The 24390-nt window shown below is 37.7% G+C and overlaps 1 protein-coding gene across 4 annotated transcripts in view; it reads left to right on the forward strand.

The window, feature by feature from the left end:
* PIKFYVE (phosphoinositide kinase, FYVE-type zinc finger containing) overlaps positions 1–24390 on the forward strand; it is an 83275-nt gene that overhangs the window by 40372 nt on the left and 18513 nt on the right. For all 4 annotated transcript variants that reach the window (XM_025441486.3, XM_025441487.3, XM_035710976.2 and 1 more), the window contains 16 exons: positions 299–428; positions 850–1030; positions 1879–1953; positions 4035–4142; positions 6548–6688; positions 7762–7888; positions 8170–9332; positions 11287–11387; positions 13729–13800; positions 14467–14638; positions 17371–17549; positions 19183–19296; positions 19675–19783; positions 19882–20036; positions 20952–21042; positions 24171–24231. In XM_025441486.3, coding sequence (XP_025297271.3) covers positions 299–428; positions 850–1030; positions 1879–1953; positions 4035–4142; positions 6548–6688; positions 7762–7888; positions 8170–9332; positions 11287–11387; positions 13729–13800; positions 14467–14638; positions 17371–17549; positions 19183–19296; positions 19675–19783; positions 19882–20036; positions 20952–21042; positions 24171–24231 — 2979 coding nt within the window. The remainder of the gene's footprint in view (positions 1–298; positions 429–849; positions 1031–1878; positions 1954–4034; positions 4143–6547; positions 6689–7761; positions 7889–8169; positions 9333–11286; positions 11388–13728; positions 13801–14466; positions 14639–17370; positions 17550–19182; positions 19297–19674; positions 19784–19881; positions 20037–20951; positions 21043–24170; positions 24232–24390) is intronic.

Below are 24390 nucleotides of genomic sequence, written 5' to 3' on the forward strand. Positions count from 1 at the left end.
AAAAATCCCTTTTGTTTTTCAAAAGCCATATTTATAATTATTGGCTTGAGAGTTCTAGTTACTTTAATGTAAATTTGCTTTTCATTGTTCTGCCTCTGATTTTGGCTGTTGTGAATATTGATGATCTAACTTACACTTAATTTTTTTGTATATTTACACATGTCCTTGCTTTTTTACACCAGCAGTTTGAATTGGCCAAGTTAAAAAAACTTAAAAAGATAAATTGGCACTTTCTCAGTCTATTAAGTACATGGCATTAAACATAACAGTGAGGTACAATTTCTTATTTTATATTTAGAATCCTTATTTAATCGTCGAGTTGAGGAGAAATCCAAAGAGCTGCCTTTCACACCTTTGGGCTGGCATCATAACAACCTGGAGCTGCTGAGGGAGGAGAATGGAGAGAAACAAGCCATGGAGAGGTTGCTGTAAGGCAGTGAGCTTTTTGATGTTAATTTTCCATTTTTATAATTTTCAATGACGTGATGGGCGTATGTGTAGTTCTTCCTCCTAAGATTAAAAATACTAAGATTACTTAGGAAATAAAGCCTGTTCTGATGAAATTTCTTATAAAACAAGAGTCCTAAACTGCATTTGTCTGTGCCAATTGTAATTTATGTGTTAGAATTTCATTGAATTAAAGGGGTTATCTTAATTGAAGATACAGATTTCATTCATGTGCAAAATCATTAAGGTACAGATAAAGTAAGATTGGCTCAAGAAAATATCATCTTTGCGCATAATTCATAAGCTTGTTTTTTTGTAGGCTGTGTAATGCATCTTCAGAATTACCATCTCTGACAGTAGAAGGTTAACTATGCAAACTTCTTTCTTGTGACATTTTTGTAGTTCAGCTAATCATAACCACATGATGGCACTGCTCCAACAGTTGCTCCATAATGAGTCATTGTCACCGTCTTGGAGGGACATCATTGTATCACTGGTCTGCCAGGTGGTTCAGACAGTCCGACCTGATGTCAAGAACCGGGATGACGACATGGATATCCGTCAGTTTGTCCATATTAAAAAAGTGAGCTCTGCTAGTGCTTTTCTAACGCTTAGAACTGATGGGGTGGGCCTGCTAGTAATTTGTCTTTTAGTGGTAATCTAAAACGGGTTCTAAGTAGGGAGGGGGAAGTTTTTCTCTCTACTCTTTATTAGCAGTGCACTTAGGGGTCATAGAAGCCACCTATAGGAAGTGAGAAGTGAATGGAAGGGGTGAGTTGGGCATGGAGCTGGGAAACCAAACAAATCTGGTTTCTTCCTTTTTTGCTTCCTTTTTCTTTTTTTTAAAGATTTTATTTATTTATTCATAGAGATGCAGAGAGAGAGAGAGGGAGAGAGAGAGAGAGGCAGAGACACAGGCAGAGGGAGAAGTAGGCTCCATGCAGAGAGCCTGATGTGGGACTCGATCCAGGGTCTCTAGATCACGCCCTGGGCTGCAGGCGGCGCTAAACCACTGCGCCACCAGGGCTGCCCTGCTTCCTTTTTCTTGACACATCATCTGTGAGAAGACCTCTTCCCACAGATTACTGTCACTGTTCTGAGGAAAAACAGTGGGTAACTGCCTTATTTAGATAGTAGTGGAGTCTTATATGTATTTTTTGCCTATGATGTTGATTTCGTAATGGTTTTAGTTGCCAGTTCGGTCATATGGGTATTTTAGAGTACCAGATGAGATAATAGAGAGCAGGAGGTGGGAAAATAGACAGTCATGCTAGATGTCATTAATAATTTGTTGAAAGGAAGAATTATATTCTGGAACTTTCTCTTCTGATTTAATTATATAATTAAAGTTAAAAATGGAAATAAATAATAGCATCCATCTGACTGGATTCTAATAATATGTCATTGAGTTTTGTTTTCTTGTTTCATTAGATTCCAGGTGGAAAGAAGTTTGATTCTGTGGTTGTCAATGGATTTGTTTGTACCAAAAATATTGCACATAAAAAGGTAATGTGATCTGTTCAACAGTGAAGTTCAGCAAACAATGACACTGTACCAAACCAACAAGTTGGGGTGCCCTACTCACAGGAGAGAAGGAGAATAGAAAGCAAGGAGTGATTAGCAGTGTCTGCTATGGTGTGAAATTTTGGAGGTTCAGGAAAGGTCTCCCAGAGCTGATTATGTTTAGGATTTGGACAATGAGAATTCATGAGACAGAAGAAGGAAGGGAGGATGGGTCAGGCTTCCAGAGCAACAGAATGATAGGATACTGGTATCATTTCTCCCTTGACCCTCCAACATCTTAGGGAGACACAGTTTCTCTAATAGACTAGAGTCCTTTCAGAGGGCTAGCATTTTAAAACATTGTTCTTTCTTCTAAGGCTGAGCTGCAGCACAATCACTGGTGTTCTGTTATCCTTCTCACCTTCTATCTTTGTCTTCAGGCCTGAGGCCTCTTTTTAGCACTAGCATGAAGGAATGATGTGAGATAAACTGGTGGATTAAGGAATCTCTGAGATCCTAAGGTGCAAGATGAGAAGGGGGATGAGGCTGGAGGAAGCAGCCAGAGGCTTTGTATCCCATTAAGAGTCGTGAACTTCATTCTGAAGGTCACTGATTCTCAAAGTGCATGGTATATCAGGGCCGCCTGTGGACCTCGTTAAATATGTAGATCCTAAGCCCAACCCCTAGAAATTCTCATTCAGTCTGAGGGATTGGGAATGTGGGGCTAAGGGAAAGGTGGGGCTGCTTTTCTTTTCTTTTTGTATATGTTTTTATTGGAGTTTGATTTGCCAACATATAGCATAACACCCAGTGTTCATCCCGTCAAGTGGGGCTGGTTTTAAAGTAGGCACTGCAGGTGTTTCCAGAGCCATTGGTTTGGTCCTCACAATTTGAAAAGCCATCGATGTAGCAGTGCTTCAAACCTGCTGTGTTTCTCAATCACTGCGGAAACTCACCTCAAAGAGAGATACCCTGACCCCCCAGTTCTGGAGATACTGATCTGGTCACAGCGAGAGCTCAGATGGATTTCTAGTCTGGGCAACTTGATGGGTGAACTGCAGTCCTCTTTTCATTCTTCTCTAAACAGAGACTAATTCATTTTTTGTAAGGCATGAAGCCATTCAAAAATAGTGACCATAGATAAATAAAACTGCTTGGATTTGATCCATTGTCAGTATTTCTGCATAGAGTCATATTAAAATAGGCACATTACCCATCAAAGTAGTAATTTAAGCCAAGTTAAATGATACCTGTTGAACTAAGATAAATTTGTTGAGCTTATCTCCAGAATTGAAATTTGTATATAGGAGTGGTAGAAACATATGCATGAATGACTGTCTTGTTCCACTGACCATATTTAGAGAGAATCTTTAAGTTGTAGTTGCTTAAGAAAAAAAGAAAAAAAAAAAAAAAAAGCCCTGAATGTAGTTCCTCAACTGATGAGTGTACTGTTTGAAGACCATTTACCAGTTTGGAGTATATAAGCATGGTCACTCCAAAACCTCCTTTGCAGGGCCTGGGCTGTCATGCTGGTGGCTGGTTGTGTGGTTACGGTGTATTGTTTGAGTCTGTGTTTCTGGATACACTTTAAGGTTTTCTTTTTTGACTTCTTGTTACCCAGTTTGGCTAGCCAATTTGTAACTGCATGGAATCTACTCAGGAGGTGTTTTAATTCTTTTCTCCTTCCTACTCCTTCAATTTTAGAAAGGTTAAATTATGCTTTCAAAGTTGCTGATCTCTGTGAGTTTGTGAAATATCTTGTCTTTATGCCCCTGTCCTCCATACCCAGAGCTGGATATCTATTCTTGCAATATTGAGAAAAAAACTTCTAAGAGTGTAGAGGATTAGGTTAAAATAGAATCAGTGAAACAAAGCCAATTTTTGAGGAAGTCTGCATTGCTCTGAGCAGTTTGTTTTGAAAAAGTATGTAAGAGAATACCTTAAAAGACCTAAATGAGAGTATTTCAATACGAATATAAGGGGATAATTTAGGAAGAATTATGAAAAGTATGAATTTAAAGATATTAAAGAAAGTCTATAAAGTATAGACTTTAAAAGCTTTTAACAAATTTCATGTTTTGTAGATGAATTCTTGTATTAAAAATCCCAAAATTCTTCTGTTGAAGTGTTCCATTGAGTATCTCTACAGAGAAGAAACTAAATTTACTTGCATTGATCCTATTGTGCTTCAGGTAAGGACTTCTTTCTGAAACAATGATATGGAGGTATCTTTGTGTACCATAGTGTTTGCACACTCTTAAAACTCACTCTAGCTGATTAAGTTTGGCAGGCAGAGAAACTTGATCACTTTTGTTTCATTTAAAAAATTTATCATAAAAGACGTTTTTTATGTATTGCTTTGGAAGCTTGCCAAAACCTCCGTCATTCCTTTTAGAGTTTCAAAGTTGTTCAAGGGAACATAAGACTTTTGGGGAATATATGGAAGAAAAAGTGAAAAATCTGAATTCTGGCCTCTCTGTCCGCTTGGGTTATTGATTTACTTTAAGGATTTTTCTAACTTATCAGATTCCCAGTGGCAATACGTAGTTTCTAATATAGTTTGTCCTACTAAAACACATGTTTCTGGAATACCAGTTACTTTATACATGGTTGGTAAAAGGGGATAGCATCAGATGGAAATTGTGTTGATTTCTGTGGTTTTTCCTAACCAAGGGGACCCAGAATAGCTTCATAGGATTATAACCCTCAGCTGGAAAGAAGAATTGGCCTCAGCTCAGCTGTTACACAGGCAGGAACCTTTTTGGCTCTGTTTTAAGAAATTAAAAGTGCTGTCCTGCTCGAAGGACCCTCTCCCCCAGACAGACGTACCCTCAGCCCTGCCTGGATGGCTCTTAATGGCTCCACTCCTCAGAGCTCCGTTTCTAGTTGTACTGTTGCAGTTGCTGTTGTACATTTTAAAGTTCCCTTGACGCAGCCTCCAGCTGTGCTGAGCTACCTGTCTGGGCTGTTCCAAGTTCTTTCTTGAAGTATTGATTATTATTTTTGTTAGTGTACTAGATATGAAGTTGTATCAGTTTAAAAAGTTTTTTGCCCCAATTCCTTTTCTCCCATAAAGACAATTAATTTTCATTTGCATTTGTTCAAAATGGGAGGTTTTCAGGAATGCGTTTATCATATTATAGTAGAAATACTTATATTCAGTTCCAGAAATATTTAGGAAAAGCATTACTTGAAAATTCATAGGTGATAGGCACATTTTCCCCTAGAGCATTAGGAGCAGTCACTTTTGTACTGAAATCATTGACAGCAACAGAAGAAAGAAACTTAATTGTGGTTTATGGAAGGAACTCTGCTCTGTTCCTTAATGAACACTGCTGCTTCCTCTTTGGAATTCAGTTGTGTATAAGTAAAAATCGAGTTTTAACTGGATCATGCTGTCCCTACTATCTCTGATTTACTGTGACTTCTCATTGTTGAACTGAAATAGGGAAAAATGCAATTATTGTTCTTAGAATCACAGATTCTTTGATGCTGGGAGTTTTCTTCATTTCACCGAAGGTGTCAGTAGAAGACTTTTAATAAAATTAGATCACAAGTACATTGGTTGTAAGGCTTATCCTGATTGCATTTGTTAAAATGTGTAAAATTGCTGGTTTTGGATGAACTGGGTAACTGAAATCCATAGTTATACTTAAATGTATCCATTCTATTTTAACTCCATTCTTGCGATTAGGTTAGCTGACTAAAGTCTGTCTGTGTTATAGGAGTATGCTCTGGGCAAACATGTATTTAAGAAATATAATTTAATTCACATAACCTAAAATGTCTTGTTTGTGCTTTAAACCATATTTTATTTTACCTTTAACACCTATAGAAGAAAAAAAAAACACCTATAGAAGATTTTAGTTTGAATTGATAGAATCAGCTGATTTGAGTTTTCTCTCTCTCTCTCTCTCTCTCTCTTTTTTTTTTCTGTCCACTCAGTGTGGAATAACCAAGGAAGGAGCAGAAATTTGGGTAGATACAGGCATCCCCCAGCGAGATTGCAGGTTTGGTTCCAGACCACTGCAGTAAAGCCCCTATTGCAATAAAGCAATTGTATTAAGTGTTGTGTTTTAGATCTTTAACTATAGCTCTTCTGGGTAGAATATGATCTGCTGGGAGATTGGAATAAGAAAGAAGCTAAAATAGCATCTTTCAAGAGTTCTTTATTCAGATACCCAAAGAAGAGCTACCCCGGTTAATTTTGGAATGTAATGGGGGAATCTATAATTAAAAAAATAGAAATTGCTTTCATTTGGGGAGTTATGAGGTGAGGTTTTTTTATTTTTATTTTTTTTAACCTCTGAGAGCTGATTGGATTTTGGCTTTCATATTATAAATTATTAAGAACTGAAAATCCTTCAAAATTAGACAGAAAATGGAGTTTCTCTTGAAACTCTCTTTCACTTACTGGCAATTCAGAATTATGAATAATACTCTTAGTTGTGTTTGAAGTAACTCGCTTATGGACTTGTGGATAAGAGAATTTAGGCTTAGATTAATATTATTAATCAGACTATCCTGATATTTTAATATCTCTAGATCTTGAATTGTACCAGGTATAATAGTTTTGATGTTTTTTTTTTTTCCTCAGGAAAGGGAATTCTTGAAGAATTATGTTCAGCGAATAGTTGATGTTCGACCCACATTGGTTTTAGTTGAAAAAACAGTATCTCGGATTGCCCAAGACATGTTACTAGAACATGGCATTACTTTGGTCATTAATGTAAAATCAGTGAGTGTCATTATTTTTTCATTTTTATATAATATTTTAAAAATCTCAGTTTTTAAAATTTATATGCATGCATGGTTGATATTCAGGGATCTTAATCTATTTGCTATTCCATATTTGAAAGTAGGACAATAAGGCATGACAGCCATTTCATTATTTTAAGAGTGTAGAACCTCAGGCTGAGAGAAAGTGTAATTAATTATATAGTACTCATAGTTGCTGACAAGATCAAAGGTGTAATAGACATTAGTTAATACGTAGTCTTTGTTGAGCTCTCATTTTATTTGGGGAATTGTACAAGTAGAAAACATTCTCTCGGGCAGCCTGGGTGGCTCAGCGGTTTAGCACTGCCTTCGGCCCGGGGCGGGATCCTGGAAACCCGGGATCGAGTCCTGCGTCAGGCTCCCTGCATGGAGCCTGCTTCTTCTGCCTGTGTCTCGGCCTTTCTCTCTCTCTCTCTCTCTCATGAGTAAATAAATACAATCTTAAAAAAAAAATGGTTGTCTTTTTTGGAAAATTACTCTCTTCAGGATAGAGGCCAGTTCTAGGAAATTTTCCCCCTTCCCTTCAGTATCCTATGCCAATGCATGATGCTTAAATACCTTTTGATAAGGTCACTAATATGAGTAGTCTAATTTATTTATTTATTTACTTATTTATTTATTTTAAAAAGATTTTACTTATTTATTCGTGAGATATATATATATATATATATATATAGAGAGAGAGAGAGAGAGAGAGAGAGAGAGAGAGGCAGAGGCACAGGCAGACGTAGAAGCAGGCTCCACGCAGGAAGCCTGATGTGGGACTCAATCCCCAGACCCCAGGACCATGCCCTGGGCCAAAGGCAGGCGCCAAACTGCTGAGCCACCCAGAGATCCCCAGTAGTCTAATTTAGAATAAAAAAAAAAATTGTCCTATAGTTAAAATTAAGGAAATTATACAATTTAATTATATAATTAAAATTAAGGAAATGAATTGTGAGGTTTATTTCTAAAATTTTCATATTTTCCAGGTAAAATTTACTGAGAATTTTATTCTCTAATTTTGTAATGTAATATGTTTCTGTGTTCTAGCAAGTTTTAGAACGAATCAGTCGGATGACCCAAGGTGATTTAGTGATGTCGATGGACCAGCTGCTTACAAAACCCCACCTGGGCACCTGTCACAAATTTTACATGCAGATGTTTCAGTTACCTAGTGGTGAGTGATCTTTAGCATAGATTCACCAGAGATTAAGGACAAGAGGAAATGAGTAAAACTCATCAGTACTACAGTGTTTACTTTCTCCCACTAATATCTAATATCCATTAATAATATCTGGTTATAATGCTAAATATTTGTGAGCAGTGGTTAGATGAGGATTGGCAGCTGTGATCTTGCTTAAAGGGTTTCTTGTGGAGATTAAGATGATGAATTAACTCTGTCCGGATTTAGGGCTTGCCAGCTCGGTGTTCTTAAACTTTGTATTTGTTTATTTGTAGAGCAAACCAAAACACTGATGTTTTTTGAAGGCTGTCCACAGCACCTGGGCTGCACAATCAAGCTCAGAGGAGGCTCTGATTATGAGCTGGCTAGAGTTAAGGAGATCCTAATATTTATGATCTGTGTAGCTTATCATTCGCAACTGGAAATCTCCTTCCTTATGGATGAATTTGCAATGCCTCCTACGTTAGCACAAAACCCTTCCTTCCATTCTCTGATCGAGGGACGAGAGGATGGAGGGACAGCTCAAGAGCCATTTAGCGGAAGCCCCCTCCCCCGGGAGCCTGACTTCCCTCCAGAGCTTCTGCCCTCCGATGATAGCGGTTTGCCGGAATCAAGGATCGTGTTTGAGAAGGGTGACCAGGAAAATAAAAGCGTCCCACAGGATGTTGCCTCTTTGAAGCATCAGGAGTATGCCACAGCAGCTTGCCCGGCAGCAGGCATCCCCTGTGCCCTCTTTCCATCCGTCCCAGAATCGTTGCTGCCGCTCCATGTGGACGACCAACAGGATGCCACGGGCACTGCGCAGCCAGAGCCTTCACAGCACACAGATGAGCTACAGGACCCCAAAAGCCAGATGAGAGCCTTTAGAGACCCTTTGCAGGATGACACTGGATTGTATATTACTGAGGAGGTTACCTCTTCTGAAGATAAACGAAAGACTTATTCTTTGGCCTTCAAACAGGAATTGAAAGATGTGATCCTCTGTATCTCCCCAGTAATCACATTCCGGGAGCCCTTCCTTCTAACTGAAAAGGGGATGAGATGCTCTACCCGAGATTATTTCGCGGAGCAGGTTTACTGGTCTCCTCTTCTCAATAAAGAGTTCAAGGAAATGGAGAGCAGACGGAAGAAGCAGCTGCTTAGAGATCTCTCGGGGCTTCAGGGCATGAATGGAAGTGTTCAGGCCAAGTCTATTCAAGTCTTGCCCTCCCACGAGCTAGTGAGCACTAGAATTGCTGAGCATCTAGGGGATAGCCAGAGCTTGGGGAGAATGCTGGCTGATTATCGGGCCAGAGGAGGAAGAATTCAGCAAAAAAATGCAGACCCTTTTGCTCATTCAAAGGAAGCACCTGCTATGGCAAGCAGCAGACCAGGAAGCAAAATTGAGGGTGATGAAGAGAAAGGGTTGATTCCAAGTGATGCAGTGTGGTCAACAAAGGTGAGGCACTTTGGGTGCACTTTTAGGGTGTGTTATAAGACTGCTGTGGCAGATTTAAAAAAAAAAAAACAAATATGATAGATTGCAGATTTATTAACTATTTCTTCCTATGCCTTTTTTTTTTTTTTACCTTAAGTCTGTTGGCTTATGTATTGCTTTAAGTATGAAGTAGGAATATAAAGTAATGAAACTGCGTTTTGAACTTCTCACACTGAGTTCACAGTAAAGTAGGAAGAGCTTTGCTGTAGGGGGAAGGGTGGAGCTGAGTAAAATCTGTGGAAGGCCGACTTGGGTGTGGGTGTGGGTGTGGGTGTGATGTGGCCTTGATCCTGTTCATGCTTGTGAGAGGGAACGAGACGGAAGCTTCCTGCAAAAAATGGATGTGTTTTTAGAAAATATCAGACTTATTTATTTAGCATAAACACTTCACGTTATTTATGATAGTGCCCTTATTCTTTTTAAACAGAGATTGAGGGGAAATTAGATTTGCCGATAGTGGTTGTAAGAAAACTAATGAAAAAAAAAACCTGTCTGTAAATGAGGATATGAAATTGTTTAATAGAACAAATAAAAAGATGCTTAATTCACTGAAAGTTGAGGAAGTGCTAAATAACAACAGGACCTTACTTTCTTTGTGGTACACTAGTGTTTGTGAGATTGGCAAAAAAAGGAAAGTGATAAGAGCCATGGTTAATGTGGTGTGAAAAAATGCTTATGTTAAATTGTATGTAAATTTGCGTTTATATACATTTGTGTAAATTTATATAAGGTGATAGGGAGATCTGTTTTAGTTTCCATGTATATATATATATACATATATATATACATATATATACATATATATATACATATATATGTATATATATATACACCATTGTCCAGGATTCCGATCTTTTATAACCTATTCTGCAGAAATAAGTAAGCATTTTATCTAAAGCTTACATTTTGTAGGAATATATGTAAAAGGTTATTTGCTGAGGCCTTGGTTCTAGTTGTTTGCAGAATGAATTGGATCTCATTGAACAACCTAGATAGAGCCCATGATTTATTTTTGAGTGTTAAAAAGCAAGTCGTTTTGTATGTAGCATCCTCTCATTTTTATAAAACAAAATCACCTTTGTATTCGTATGTGGGTGTGTTTGTGTGTAAATGCGTGTAAACTAGCAAAAAGACTGCATGGTTTTTAACTTTAGAGTCAAAAGTTATCGTTTTGGGAGGTGGAGTGAAATCAAAGGAGGAGATGCTTTATGTACTTCATGAAATTTTTCATGTATCTCTGTACTGTTTGATTTTCAATAGAGAGCAAATGTTGGCTATATAATGATCAAGAACAGTATAAAGTACAAGCAAATAAATACCTGAGAATTTAAATTTTTAAGATTGCTGTTATATCCAGCCATCCATTCAGACTGTTTCATATGGATCTAGTTAGTTAACTATTTACTTCCAAAATAATTTAATGGAGTTCTGTAAGTAATGAAGAGTATTTAGGAAAGCAAGCTATTTAGACTTCTGTTTGCAATTTTAAGTTAACTTAAACTTTTTGGTTTGTTTGTTTCAAAAATGAAATGCTCCATTTCCTCATTTATTTATTCAGTTTCTGGCAGTTTTCAGTCTGCATCGGAACCCTTTCATTGATGACTGGAGGTGTCACAAATCAAGGGGAATGCATGCATGGGGAGGCACCTGGGTGGCGTCTGCCTTCAGCTCAGGTTACAACTCCAGGGCCCTGGGATCGAGTCCCAGTCTGGCTTCCTGCTCAGTGGGGAGATAGACTGCTTCTCTCTCTGTCCCCGCCTCCCCCACTTGTTTGCATGCATTCTCTTTCTCTCTCTCTCTCTCTCTCTGTCTCTCAAATGGATAAATAAAATCTTAAAGAAAAAAAAAAGGGAACATGCATTGAGGTTGGAGTATGGTACTACTTTTGGGTGCTTATTTGTTCCTCCTCTTTTAGGTGGACTGTCTGAACCCTGTGAACCACCAGAGACTGTGCGTGCTCTTCAGCAGCTCTTCTGCGCAGTCCAGCAATGCCCCCAGTGCCTGTGTCAGCCCTTGGTAGGATTCTTTTCCTCTTGTATTATTACTGTATTTAAGACCTTAATTCTAACAACTTTAAGAAAATTCAGCTGTTAGGATCTGTTTTCAGGTACATGGCATGCTGCCGGGCATGTATGAATTGCTAGGACTTTTAAATTTGTGAATTAAATACAAAATTTGTATTTGTTCATGGTAAGAAGTAAGTGAGAAGTACCTTGAGTAAGAGCGAAAAGGATGTGAGAGATGGAAGAGAAATTTGTATTTATAAAGGTGAGAAATAGTTTGCTTTTTTTTTTTTAAAAAAAGATTTTTTTATTTTTAAGTAATCTCAATACCCAATATGGGGCTAGAACTTACAACTCTTGGAGAGCAGGAGTCAAATGCTCTACTGACTGAGCCAGCCAGGTGCCCCCATAAAAGCTAGTTTTAAGCATTTTGATGATAATGTACAATTTAGGCAGATTTTCTGTAAGGCATCATTCTCATAAAAGCAATCAGCCTTTGGCTTTATTAATGGGTTTTATCCTAAAACTTAATTCTTTTTTTTTTTTCTTTTTTTTTATTGGAGTTCAATTTGCCACTATATAGCATAACACCCAGTCCGTATCCTGCCAAGTTACCCCCTCAGTGCCCATCACCCAGTCACCCCAACCCCCCCACCCACTTCCCTTTCCACTACCCCTTGTTCGTTTCCCAGAGTTAGGTGTCTCTCATGTTCTGTCACCCTCACTGATATTTTCACTCATTTTCTCTCCCTTCCCCTTTATTCCCTTTCACTAATTTTTATATTCCCCAAACGAATGAGGCCATAGAATGTTTGTCCTTTTCCAATTGACTTATTTCACTCAGCATAATACCCTCTAGTTCCATCCACGTCGAAGCAAATGGTGGGTATTTGTCATTTCTAATGGCTGAGGAATATTCCATTGTATACATAAACCACATCTTCTTTATCCATTCATCTTTCGATGGATACCGAGGCTCCTTCCACAGTTTGGCTATTGTGGACATTGCTACTACAAACATTGGGGTGCAGGTGATAAAACCTAATTTTAAGTAGATAGATAGAAAAACACTTTATAAATTATTTGTAGATAGAAAAACACTTTATAAATTACTTGTTTCAAATGATATGATAATTATAAAAGGCTAGTTATTACATAGTTTATCTTTAGTTTTTAAAGTACTATGTACTTTATCTTTTTATTAATTTTTAAAAATTTGTTTCTCCTGCGCTTTTTTATTTTTTAAAATTTTATTTAAATTTAGTTAACATAAAATGCATTATTGATTTCAGAGGTAGAGGTAGAGGTCAGTGATTCATCAGTCTTTTTTTTTTTTTTTTTTTTTGATTCATCAGTCTTATATAACACCCAGTACTTATTACATCACCTGCTCTCCTTAATGCCCATCATCCAGTTACCTGGTCCCGCATACTTTAATTTTAAAAGCTTGTTTTTGGAGCACTGTTTCCATGACAAAATGTGTTCTGTGTTTTAATTTGGACTCCAGGAACACTTATTTCTACCAGTGAGATCAGGGATTCTTGTAGTGTCTGTCTATATAGCTCTTAGCAGACTTTGACTTAGGGCTGGGGAACCCATAGGCAGGTTTTTGGCTTTTTTTTTCTTTTTTTCTTTTAAGATTTTACTCATTTATTTGAGAGAAAGCATGTGTGGGGGTGGGGAGGGCAGAGGGAGAGAGAGAAGCAGACTCCCCACTGAGTAAGGAGCCGGATGCAGGGGCTCCATCCCAGGACCTTGAAACTGTGACCTGAGCTGAAGGCAGACACTTAGCCAGCTAGGCCACCCAGGCGCTCTCCGTAGGAGTTTTCTGTGGGAGTTTATGGATTCCTTAGGTCAAAGCTTGAATAAAGTGTGGATTACAACAGGGCTATAGCCAAATTCTCTTATTTGTAGGCATTCATAAGTTAGGCATAAAGTCAGGAATTGGCTCTCCTGGAAGAATATGAGCTGCTGTTCTCCATGCTCAGTAAAGATGTGGACCAGAGAGCAGGAGACAGGAGTTCTATTTAATGGTGATAGGGCATAAGGGCTTTGTAGGAAACTTTGATCTCTTCCTAGTTCATATCCATTTTACTCATTATTATTTTTGCATCCTGATTTAGTTTGATAAGATACTAATGGACTGGGAATAGATAAGGAGCTATAGTGTGGCTAGTTCAAACCCCTTTTACCTGATGAGATTAAACCTGTTGTAGAAGAACAAGAGAATATTAACTATTTTAATACTACATTGTAGGCACATCTAACAGGTAATCAGTTTGTAGTCTCATGCAGTGTCTTGGCAGTGTGGTAATTCTTATGACGTGCTCCTAAGAAATACTGTCTTTTTTTAGGATTGTGACAATGGAATTTTATGGAAAGAATGATCTGACATTAGGAATATTTTTAGAGAGATACTGTTTCAGGTAAGAACAGATTTTCTCCTTATGTTCTGTGTATGCTTTTCTGATGCCCAGAATTTCAACCTAAAACATAAAGAGGAGTTGAAGTATTGTGTGGCCTCCACTATAATACCATGTGTCAGAGTACCATACAAAGAAGTCATCTATTTCATATTCAATCCCAGGATGTCTTATCTACTTCGTTTTGCAGATCTTTGAGTGTCTAATTATGCCGCCATCTAAGAGTTTTTTTTAAGGATGTGTGTCTTTACAGTGATTGAAATGAGAGGCAGGAGAAGCATAGAGATCATCTAGACCTTGGTTTAAGTCAGAGTTATCACCTGCCACTTTCATGAAGAAGAGCAAGTAATTTTTACCAGCCCCCATTATAGGGAATAACAAGCTCCAGAAGTATCATGGGCTTTCCTAGGTAAAATGAAGTGACATTTTAAAAATGTGAAGCAAATAGAAGGTGCTTAATAAGTGGAACCCATCACTGAGTTGTAGCTGAAGACAGGCTTAGCTGCAGGCTCTGAGCGTGCGAGTGGTGCCTGGAATAGGTCGTCCACTGGCTATCAGTGCTCTAGAGAGGACACTGAGCTTCCCGGACAGCGGTTCCGATTAGCCAGTATTCATTCAACATTACTTCTCGGTTTCATGGTTAATGTGAGGACTTTGTTTTTGTCAAAGGCCTTCTTATCAGTGTCCTAGCATGTTCTGTGATACCCCTATGGTACATCATATTCGGCGCTTTGTCCATGGCCAAGGCTGTGTGCAGATAATCCTGAAGGAGTTGGATTCTCCAGTACCTGGATATCAACATACAATTCTTACTTATTCCTGGTGCAGGATCTGCAAACAGGTAAATGTACCCTGTTACTCTAATATTTTGTACAGCATCATTTATTTATTTTATTATTTTTTTAAAGATTTTATTTATTTTTTCATGAGAGAGAGGCAGAGACAGAAGCAGGCTCCATTCAGGGAGCCCAACGTGGGACTCGATCCTGGGTCTCCAGGATCAGGCCCTGGACTGAAGGTGGCGCTAAACATACTGAGCCACCCGGGCTGCCCAACATCATTTATTTATTTTTATTTGTGTAGTTCTTTTTGGAGAGGATGATCTATGTTATTTTAGATTTATTTTTCACTAGGCTCTTATTTCATTTACCTTCCAGGGTAAATTGCATTTTGTGTATTGCATTTAGTGTTTGTTTCTGGAAGTTTTCATCTTGGAATTTATCAGTCATTATGTAAAATATAGATATCTTGTTTGGTAAAATTATGGAGATTATATCTTCACAATTCTCAGTTATGTTTATTTATTCAGCAGACACTTATTTAGCACCATCTGTGTGCTGGGGACTCTGAGGGCCTGGGCATGGCTCCTATCCTTTAGCAGGGAAGACAGACTTGTAGCACAATAGTATAGTACGCTAGGATGTTTGTCTCTGTTTGAGCCTCTATCAACATTTCTATCTTAAGAGATACAGCTGAGACCATGTTTAAATTGACCTCTTGAGAAAACGACCATGTGTTATATTTCTAGTGTGTGCTTTTCTTTTTTCACTCTGGAGGAAATACTTGGTTGACAATATTATAAGCTTTTAATACTCACTTTTTATCCAGATTGTTTGCAGTGAGCATAGGCCAAGTTTAATTTTGTTTACTTATTTTGGAGTGTGCTTTTGGAAGGCACATGTGAGAATTACAGATAAAATAATAGTGTGACCTATATCAGTATCAGTGGTAAAGGTAGGCAAAATCAAAGTCTGTTCCTTTTGCAGTAGCAAGCGTACAGCCATGAGATTGTTTCTTGTAACTAGCTGTTTTTTAATACTTATAGGCCTTTCTTTCCTATTAGATAGCTGGTACTGTTTTATTGTGGAACATGTGAACTTCTGTAGATTGAGCAGTGAATTAAAGGAATAACTTAAATTAGAGTTGTGTATTTTACATGCTTTGGTGTATGTACTTTAATTAATTTATAGATTTTATTTATTTATTCATGAGAGAGACAGAGAGAGGTAGAGATACAGGCAGGGGGAGAAGCAGGCTCCATGCAGGGAACCTGACGTGGGACTCCATCCCAGGTCTCCAGGATCATGCCCTGGGTTTAAGGTGGCGCTAAACAGCTGAGCCACCCAGACTGCCCTGTACCTTATTATAAAACAAAAACTTTTGCCTTTGGGGTTATGTTAGAAAGGAAAAGGTGAATGGTTTTTGTTATACAAAAATGGAAAACTTCCACATGTCAAAAAAGTTACATCATGACTAAATAGTAATATACTTAATATTACATTTCTGTAAGGCATAATAGAAAAAGAGTAAAAGGCATAACAAAGCAGTTTCATACAAATGGCCAATAGACATGTGCAAATAAATTTTACTCAGTAGTTAGAGAAATGTAAATAAAGCCAGTGAAGTGTGGTTTTATTTTGTTTTGTTTTTAAGAAATTACATTGCAAAGCTTTGTAATTCCCAAGATTGGTAAGAAAGTGGGGAAGTTGTTATTCTCAGATATTGTTGGAGATTGTATAAACCAGTACCTTTGTTTTTAAGATTTTATTTATTGAGAGAGAGAGAGAACATGAGCAGGGGTGTGTGGGGGGTGTGGGTTGGGGTAGAGGAAGAGAGATAAGCAGACTCCTTGCTGAATAGGGAGCCTGCCAGGGGGGGCTCCATCCCAGGACCGTGGGATCATGACCTAAAGGCAGATGCTTAACCAACTGAGCCACCCAGGCCCTTCCCAATACCCCATTTTGGAAGACTGGCAAAAAGTATCAAAGACCACACAAATGTTCATGCCATTTGGTCTACCAATTCCCACTTTTCTTAATTTATTCCAAGGAAATAATTATGGATATAACACATATGTATGTATACACAAGAAAGTTCATCAGAGCATGATCAGAATAGAGGAAAAACTTCTAATGTCTTAAATGTGTATCAGTAGGGATTGGTTAGATATGTCCATACAATGGGATACTCTATGGCTATTAAAAATCAAGTTACTTAAGAGTATTTTAGGTGGGAAAATATTTATGATACACTGCTAAGTAAAAATAATACAAGACTATGGAGCTAATTATAGGAAAGACTTTATTTTTAAATACAATGGCTGGGTACCTTCTATGTGTTCATACACATATATATGTACATATAAATATATATACACGTACATAGAAATAAAGTAAATATACTAGCATATTGATGTTGGTGGTGGGATCACCAGTGGTACTGCTCCCCCAACCATTCCTAACTCTATCCACTTTATTTTTTAAAAGATTTTATTTATTTTGACAGAGAGAGAGAGCACAAGCAGGAGGAGTGGGAGGGGTAGAAGCAGGCTCCCCTGTGACCAGGGAGCCTGATGTGGGGCTTGATCCCAGAACCCTGAGATCATGACCTGAGCTGAAGGCAGACACTTAACTGACTGAGCCACCCAGGTACCCCTGTATCCACTTTTAAACAATTCTTTTTCTAGTTTTCTCGAGTCAGAGTATATTAGATTTGTATTAGAAAAGAAATTCTTTTTTAAAAAAGAGATTCTCAATATGTAATTACATAACAGATGATTTATATGAATTTCAGGTAACACCAGTTGTTGCTCTTTCCAATGAGTCCTGGTCCATGTCATTTGCAAAATACCTTGAACTTAGGTTTTATGGGCACCAGTACACTCGCAGAGCCAATGCTGAGCCATGTGGTCACTCCATCCACCATGATTATCACCAGTATTTCTCTTACAATCAGATGGTGGCATCTTTCAGGTAAGAAGTCAGAATGATCCTATACACAGTCACATATTCCCCAGAAGACTTTGTGAACATTTCTTTAGTAACTAGATTAATTTGCAGTGTGTGTAGTCCTCATCTCCACCCTTGCAAATGCAGAGGGTCCTATTTTGTGCTAAGAGTTTTCAGTGTTGTTATTTTATTTAATCCTTAATTTAAGAAAGAGTATTATGATTACCCTCACTTTCAAGTTTATAGGTCACTTAGAGAGCTAGCAAGTGATGAAGTCATGAGATGAACGAGTAGATCCACCGCTTCAGATGTTAGTCTTAACCACAGTTTTCTACATGTAGGCATTTGTTAGAATTTTGGCTGAGACATTAACTAGCATAAGGTTACTTGGGTATTCCAGATAGAGCTGAAATCCAGATAGAGCTAAAATCACTAGTTCACACAATGATATTAAGTGGTATTGTGGTATTAAGTGATTTGTGAAAGCCTTCAGGCTCGGCCTTCAAAATATATCCAGAATCTGAACACCCCGACCCTCTCTACCATTCCCACTCTGCGCTGAGCCTCTGTTGCCTTTCGCTCGAGTGTCGCAGTGGCCTCAGCCAGTTACCCTGTGGTCTGATCGCAGCCCAGTGGTCAAAGTGGTTGTGTTAAATGAAGATTGGCTCAGGCCACTCCTCAGCTACAGACCTTCAGTGGCTGTCTCAGTGAGTACGAAAGCCAGAGCCCCTTTATGGGCCTGTGAGTTCCACGTGTTCTGGCTGCTTAGTGCCTCCCTGTTCTCGCCTCCTCCTCCTGTCCCCTCACCCCCTCCTGTCCCCTCACTGCAGCCTCAGTTCAGTCAGGTGGGACCCTGCCTGGGAGCCTTGCATGTGCTCCTCCACTCCCCGGATATCTGCCTACTTTTCCTTCCTTCCTGCAGGTCATTGTTGACATTTCACCTGCCCTGGCTCTTCATCCCTAGCACTCCTACTTCCCTTGCTTGCTTTCTTTTTCTCTGTAGCACTTACCATCTTACACTGTATGTTTTAACTATTCATTTTGTTTATTGCCTGAGTCTCCTTATTCCTGAATCAGGAGGGCAGTAATTTTGGCCTTTTAGTGCTGTATCCTCAGCACCTAGAACAACATCTAACACAAAATAGGCCCTTAGGAATTATTGGCAGTTAGAGCTTATTTCCTTTTGGAAGCAAGAGCATTAAACATCAATCACTGCTCGGATGGGTGATAACATTTATTAGACAACATGAGCTCTTGGGTAGAAAGGCTCCTAAGGGACTCACGAGGAGTAAAGACTCATGAGGAATCCTCAGGAGCTGGGAAGGTGACTTGCTTCTAAGCTAACTGTAGGAAGGGGTTCCTCTCATTCATAAAGCTTTTTATCCCAGTCCTTGAGGTTTATATGCGTAAGAGGCAGCCTCAGGTGATACATGATGACATCACAGGACAGTGAAGAAACAAACAAGACAAAACCATTCCAGAATTGGGGAGGATAATTATAATGGTTGAAACTTGTCTTCAGTACTTTTATAACTGTTTTAAAATGCTTTTTTGTAGAAACTTTGTCTTGTGTCTCTTAGGATTTACGTTTACCTCTACTCTAGATATGAAAAGATTTTTTACTTTCTTACTATTACTTGTATTTTTTTTCTCCCAGTTATTCTCCCATTAGGCTTCTTGAAGTATGTGTTCCCCTCCCCAAAATATTCATTAAACGTCAGGTCCCATTGAAAGTGTCCCTTCTTCAGGATCTGAAGGACTTTTTTCAAAAGTAAGTTTTAGTTTATTTGATCATCTGTTTTTGTGTAGTATTACCATGTACACATTTTAAAATATCATGTTAGTTCATTTAGCTTTCTTTGAAAACAGAAATAATTATTTTTCTAAATATATGTTGCATATGTCCAATGTAAAAAAAAGAAATGTAGACTGCATAAAAGTATAAAAAAGAAATCAAACCTTCTTAGACATAGCCGGTGTTAAAATTTTGATGGACATCCTTATAGGTCTTTTTGTTGCAAAATTGTATATGATTCTTAATCTGACAAACTATAGTTAAAGTTTTGTGTGTGTAATTTTTCTATTTATGTGAGATTAGAAAGTTTAATTCTAACTTTTCTAAAGAGTTTAATGTTTATGGTTTTATTAGAGTTTCACAGGTATACCTCGCTGTTGATGAAAGACTTGCATCTTTAAAAACGGATACATTTAGCAAAACAAGAGAGGAAAAAATGGAAGATATCTTTGCACAAAAAGAGGTCATTCATTTCTTTGACAGAAACTCAAAATTAACTATTATCAGAAGTTTCTTTTGGGGTGTATCTCAGACTGCTGGAATTGTTTCTGCTCCCTATAGATGGAAGAGGGTGAGTTCAAGAACTGGATTGAGAAGATGCAAGTGAGGCTCATGTCTTCCTCGGTCGACACCCCCCAGCAGCTGCAGTCCATCTTCGAGTCCCTCATTGCCAAGAAGCAGAGTCTCTGCGAAGTGCTGCAAGCTTGGAATAACAGGTGTGCTTTGTAGTCTGGCATTTCTGTTATATCTTTGCAAAATTTGCTTTGCCTTGATGTTTTTAATTTATAAAGGCCTTTAATTATTATGGATGTTACGTTTTACCCTCCAGTTGTGGAAGTTTTTATTTTTCTGTCACCACTTCCCCTTCTTCATTTAAAACATCTATGCTAATCTTCAGGTAGTTTATAAAGATGAAAAACCGGATGAGAGCAGCTTTCAGTGCTGTTTCAAATACTTAGGAGTGTGTGTGCTTACTGAATATAATATAATTGAATTAGTATTCCATGGAGTGATTATTGGTTTTTAGGTCAGGACTTTCAGATGTATTATTATGTGTCTTCTTAAGCTTTTATGTAAATATTTATTTGGGGAAATATTTCCCCTTAATGCTTATTTAAAAGTTCAGAGATTATTATCTCATTTATTTATGGAGCATCTGCATTATGCTAGGCAATGAGTAAGGCATTAGATAGACATTCCATCTTTTATTTGGTCTTATGAATCCTACAGTGTATATACTGTTGCCATTTTACAGAGGAGGAAACTGTAGCTCTATAAGAGACTAAGACATTTCCCCAAGTTGTGTGGTTATTGTCAGAGCTGGGTTTTGAGCTCAGGTCTCTTGGTCTCTAAAGCTTGTTTTTTGTTTTGTTTTGTTTTTAATTACATTATGCTCATAATAATTTACTATTCTTTTATAACTATAGTCATGTCACTTATATGTCTATAACTCTATAACTCTTGATTAGTTGATTAGAAATAATAAATAATTTTAATATCTATTGTAGTCAAAATAGGAAAATCTAATTATTGTGGCTTCACAGTTGTAAAGAGAAAATTTGTAAACATTATTCAGAATATTAGAAACAAACTGTATTCTCTCCTCCTCTGTCCTAACCCTTTAATTATAGATTGCAAGACCTTTTCCAACAGGAAAAGGGTAGAAAGCGACCTTCAGTTCCTCCAAGTCCTGGAAGACTGAGACAAGGGGAAGAAAGCAAGGTGATGAAATGTGGTCTTGTCTTTGGTTTTTCCTTGATATAAATATTATAATCAATTTCATTTAAGACAAAAGTGGTAATTTAATACTTGCATTTAATAATATTAGGTAGAGGTTTTTATTTCGCAGTTGTGAGGTTTCAAAGAGACATGTCCTGGATTAATTTTTTTATCTTGCTTGAAATAAAATTGTTCATTCATTTCACACATTTATCAAAAGCCACTATCTAGGCATCACTGGAGATAGCATCATGGTTGCAGTAGATGCTATAAAGAACAAGTTGTGGATACTCTATAATAGCATCCTAATTTATTTTACTATGTAGTTTTGTGTGTTTTTTATCTCTGTGCTTAAGTGAGAAGGTTTTCTTAAAGGACCTATCTGTACCGGGTTAGTTCTGCACATTGATTTAATTGGCTTTTCCTAACTATATTGGTTTTTGTCTTGTTGCGTAACAAATTACCACAAACTTTGTGACCTAACACACTAGTGTATCATTTTATAGGGGTCAGGAATCCTGTGTGACTAGGATCCCTGCTGAGTCTCACGTAGTTCAAGTCAAGATTTCAGCCAGGGCCATTATCTTACCTGAGGTCAGGGTCATCTTCCTAGCTCATCCAGGTTGTTGGCAGAATTTAATTCCTGGTGATTATAAGCCTGTGGTCCCACTTTTGTTGCTGGGAGTTGAGCAGAGCCCATTCTCAACTCCTAGAGGCTGCCTGCATTCTTTGCCATGAGCCCCCTTTCATCTTCAAAGCTTGCAACAATGCATGCTTCAGATTTCCTAATTCCTATTCTCTGCCCTTGTGACACAGATCTAAAGGACTTGTGTGATTAGGTCACTACCTGGATAATCTCTCCCCATTTTAAGGTTAATCAATTTGGGACCTTAAATACACCTACAGAATCCCTTAACAGCAGTATTTAGATTAGTGTTTGAATAACTGGGGAAGAAAGATGTGTATACCGGGGATAGGTTTCCTGGGGGTCATCTTAGAATTCTATTACATGAACCATATTTTCAGATAAATTATTATTGTCAGCAAAATATAAGGGGTTAATTTTTTTTTTCAAGATTTATTTTATTTTAGAGAGAGTGTGCATAGGGGCAAGGGCAGCAGGAAAGGGAGAGACAGTCCCAAGCAGACTCTTTGCTGAATGTAGACCCCGTTGCAGGGCTCGATCTCATGATCCTGAGATCACAGCCTGAGCCAAAACAACCAGTTGGATGCTCAATCCACTGTGCCACCCAGGCACTCCATAAGGGTTTAGTATACTGATATGATGAGGGACTTTGAGAGAATTTATTTATATATATATATGTTATATATAAATATATATATGTTATATATAAATATAAATTATATATTTATTATATATAAATATATATATAAATTCTATATATATATATGTGTATAGTATCTGTAGGGAAGTATTTTCATAGAATAATAAATTCAAGTGCCTTGGATCTTGATGCTTCTTTTTCATCTCAGAAACAACTGTGTAGGAATTACTTTTCCTTAAGGTTTAGGTGAGAGTAAGAGTAAGGGTTACCAAAGATGATTTATACATTAGTATTTGCCAACTAACCTAGAGCTATTAATGGCTAACACAGACTGTTAGTGGCTTTTCCATTTGCCCACTGAAGAAACTGCAAAGCTAGTGGTGTAAGACTTTTAATTATAATACATAGATACATAATTGAAAATACAAAATCATTCGGTTAAATGATCATTTTTTTGAAGGTTTGAACAATGATTTGAAACTCTGTAGCATTGCCTGTATTTTCATTCAGAAACTAATTTTTGAGTACTTTTAGGGACTATTCTAGTTTCGAGGCATATAGTTCTGAACAAAGGCCATAGTTACTAACCTTGTGGAACATTTGTCTAATGAGAGAGGAGACTGGCAGTAAACCAATGAACAATAAACTTTTAAAAAACAAATGGAAAAAAGGCTATGAAGAAAGAAATAAGGGAAATGGAGAGTATTGCCCAGGGAATGGATGGTGGTGGCTTATTTTATAAAGGTTGCCAGGAAGATCTCTCTGGTATGGTGAGCAAATCTAAAAATGTTCTAAGTAGCCATCTAAGGAATGACTTTGTATTCAAATTATGCACAGGGTTTATAGTGGTTCGAAATATATCTTACCTGTGGATAATGAGACTCTAATTAAAGTCCAGTGGTTGGGGGATCCTTGGGTGGCTCAGCGGTTTAGCACCTGCCTTTGGCCCAGAGCGTGGTCTTGGAGTCCTGGGATCGAGTCCTGCATCAGGCTCCCTGCATGGGGCCTGCTTCTTACTCTGCCTGTGTCTCTCATGAATAAGTAAATAAAATCTTAAAAAAAAAGTCCAGTGGTTAATAAAAGTATACTAAGTTTGGTGGATAATCATAAGTAATTTTTAGATACTTTAATGTTAGGAAATGAGCTGCTGTTTAGAGCACGATTCTCCAAACGTAGTTCAAGGACCCCTGGGGATTTAAGTCCCTTTCAAGGGTTCTTTCTGCAAGATTTCCCTTTTTTCAATTACATATCTGTGTGAGGCTAGATTTTCTTTATATTCTTCAATCAATAATATAGCTGAACAGATTAAATACAAAAGCCAGAGATGATTCTTGCAAATACTAGTATTTGCAAAAGTGTTAAAACAGTGCCACCTTTACCAATTTTTTTTTTTTGGTAAGTAATTTTTTAATTTAAAAACGTTATTTATGGGGATCCCTGGGTGGCTCAGTGGTTTGGCGCCTGCCTTTGGCCCAGGGTGTGATCCTGGAGTCCCGGGATCAAGTCCACATCAGGCTTCCTGCATGGAGCCTGCTTCTCCCTCTGTCTGTGACTTTGCCTCATTCTCTCTATCTGCGTCTCTCATGAATAAATAAGTAAAATATTTAAAATGTAACAAATAGCATTTTTGTGTGTGTGTAGGGGTTTATTATTTTTAAAATGAATTAATGCGTATTCTGAAACTTCCTCAGTTTTAATTTCTAATAAGATAAAAATCAAAAGTTACAACCTATATAAACAAAAGCTGAGTGTCTTAATAGTTCTTAAGAGGCTTAAGGTTAGAAAATCTTAAAAATATGATTTTAATCAAATTTCCTTAAGAATAAAGTATTTACTTCTCTACAGATAAGTGCGATGGATGCGGCTCCGAGAAATATTTCTCCAGGACTTCAAAATGGAGAAAAAGGTTGGTCCTTGAGTAGTGATCACCTCCTATTGGATTTAAAGAAATTTCTTAGTCTATAAGTTGTTTCACTGGCTAATTTTGAGAATTTTTTCTGATGCAGTTGTTATAGATGTGTTTTTTCCTTTCTATAGAGTATTGTAGCACTGTAAGTTTAAGATT

Source organism: Canis lupus, chromosome 37 (genome assembly GCF_003254725.2).
Source record: "Canis lupus dingo isolate Sandy chromosome 37, ASM325472v2, whole genome shotgun sequence".
In the NCBI taxonomy this organism is placed as follows: Eukaryota; Metazoa; Chordata; class Mammalia; order Carnivora; family Canidae; genus Canis; species Canis lupus.